The sequence below is a fragment of the Fulmarus glacialis genome, unplaced genomic scaffold (assembly GCF_000690835.1).
Source record: "Fulmarus glacialis isolate BGI_N327 unplaced genomic scaffold, ASM69083v1 scaffold26321, whole genome shotgun sequence".
NCBI classification, from domain to species: Eukaryota; Metazoa; Chordata; class Aves; order Procellariiformes; family Procellariidae; genus Fulmarus; species Fulmarus glacialis.
The window spans coordinates 919-2,617 of record NW_009191267.1 but is presented as its reverse complement, the minus strand read 5'-3'; the positions used below and the strand labels follow the sequence as shown (position 1 = coordinate 2,617).

Below are 1,699 nucleotides of genomic sequence, written 5' to 3'. Positions count from 1 at the left end.
TCTGCAGAGCCTTCCTGCCCTCCAGCAGAATGTTGGGATGCTGCCCGTGGTGGCAGCATGCGAGGGGCTGCTCTTCATCCGCACCTCTCCGGGGTTTCCTGGCTCCTTATGGTGGCCTGTTGTCCCCTGCCTCCTCGCAGGGCTGTCCCCAAAGCTTTGGTGCAGGCAATGGAGCTGGTTGGGAACCAGGGACAGTTGAGAACCAGGCACGCCGGCCTTGGGGAGGAGCCCGGCTCAGGTGAAGTGTCAGTGCGGCCCCAGAGAAGGCTGGTGGTTGCGTGCATGACTTGGATGCAGGAAAGTTACTGGGGAACTTTGTGCCCAGTCTTACAAACCAGTTTGGAAGCCGGACTGGTGGTCTTGGAGAGAGCAATTCCTACATGGAGTGGGGCGGGTAGCTTCAGAGCCAGCTTGTGCCGAGAAAAGATCCCTATTTCTCCCGTCCCCCTGTTAAGGAGCACACGGTGAGCAACCGGACGCTGCTGCGGCACGGAGGGCAGATGCAACAGGCTGTGTCTGCCCGGTGGCTGCCGTTTCGGGAGACGGGCTGGCTGCGAGGGGGAAACCTGTCCCTTATTAGTGTTACTTGCTACAAAAAATGCCCCCACTCGGGCTTTTCCTACTCAGAGAGGGCTTTAGGAAGGGTGAAGCCATTCTCACACAGCACGGAGAAAGCCGGTCTGGCTTGGGGAGCACTTGGGCGCGAGGCCGTTCCGGGGAGGAGGAAGAGGAGGGCCGGCGTGGGCGGCAATGCTAATGTGGCTCTTCCACTGCGGCAGCTCCAGCCGAGGAAAGGCGCTGGTCCAGCGCCTCCTGCCCGTCTCCTGCCTCCAGGCAGCTGCACCGCCTCCTCCTCCCCCGGCCGTGGGATTTAAGGCGGGGTACGCCAGGGTTGGGGTTTCCCCTCTCTGCTCTGGCACCCCACCAGCGTAATCAACACTTCCCCGCACACGGGCGTTGTGAGCTGCCGGGAGCTGACTCCCAAATAACCAATCCTGCTTTTTTTTTTTTTTGGAACAGAAGAACTGCTCCAGGATAAAGTTGCTCATACTCCTGCGTGGTTTGAAAGCATTTACACCCAACGAGCCCCAACGTAATGGTTATTCTGGGCTTGTCTTTCCCATCTGCATCCCCTGAGTAAACAGCAAGCAGCGGAAGGTAGTTTGGACCTAAAACGCAGGAATTAATTTGGAAAAGGCAGAGGGGAAGGTGATGCTTGTGCATCTGGCCCCTGGCAGCTGATTTCCTCCCTGTGCCCGAGCAGGGGGATGCGAAAAGACAGCACCCACATCCCTGAAATACCGGGGAGGATGCAGGCAGTGGCGACAGTGACTCAAAAAGGAATTCAGCCATGGCCTGAAATCCATGCGGTGCTCCGGGATGTGCTGAAAAAGGTGTGGTGGGAGGGTGGAAATAGCACGCTCGTCGTTACCCTGATTTAATTGACGATCAGGACAGTGAGCGGCAGAGCTGTGTCTGCGGGGGGGACCTGCATCCCCTTGGAGCTGTTGTGGCCGCTCGGGCGATGCTCAGCTGAGCTCCCTCTCTCTTTGTCTCCCCTCCAGCTCGCCAACAAAGCGCGGACGGAGAAGGAAGAGAAGATGAGCCAGGCGTATGCAATTAGTGCTGGTGTCTCTCTGGAGGGGCAGCAGCTCTTCCAGACTATACATAAGACGTAAGTTCCCTTGTTGGTGTCACC

At 58.2% G+C, this 1,699-nt stretch overlaps 1 protein-coding gene across 1 annotated transcript in view; it reads left to right on the top strand.

Moving 5' to 3' along the window:
* Positions 1 to 750: 750 nt before the first annotated feature.
* LSM12 (LSM12 homolog (S. cerevisiae)) overlaps positions 751 to 1,699 on the top strand; it is a gene marked incomplete at its 3' end in the record, with an annotated part of 1,761 nt that continues 812 nt past the window's right edge. Inside the window, exons 1-2 of the mRNA XM_009586630.1 lie at positions 751 to 881; positions 1,454 to 1,675. Coding sequence (XP_009584925.1) covers positions 751 to 881; positions 1,454 to 1,675 — 353 coding nt within the window. The remainder of the gene's footprint in view (positions 882 to 1,453; positions 1,676 to 1,699) is intronic.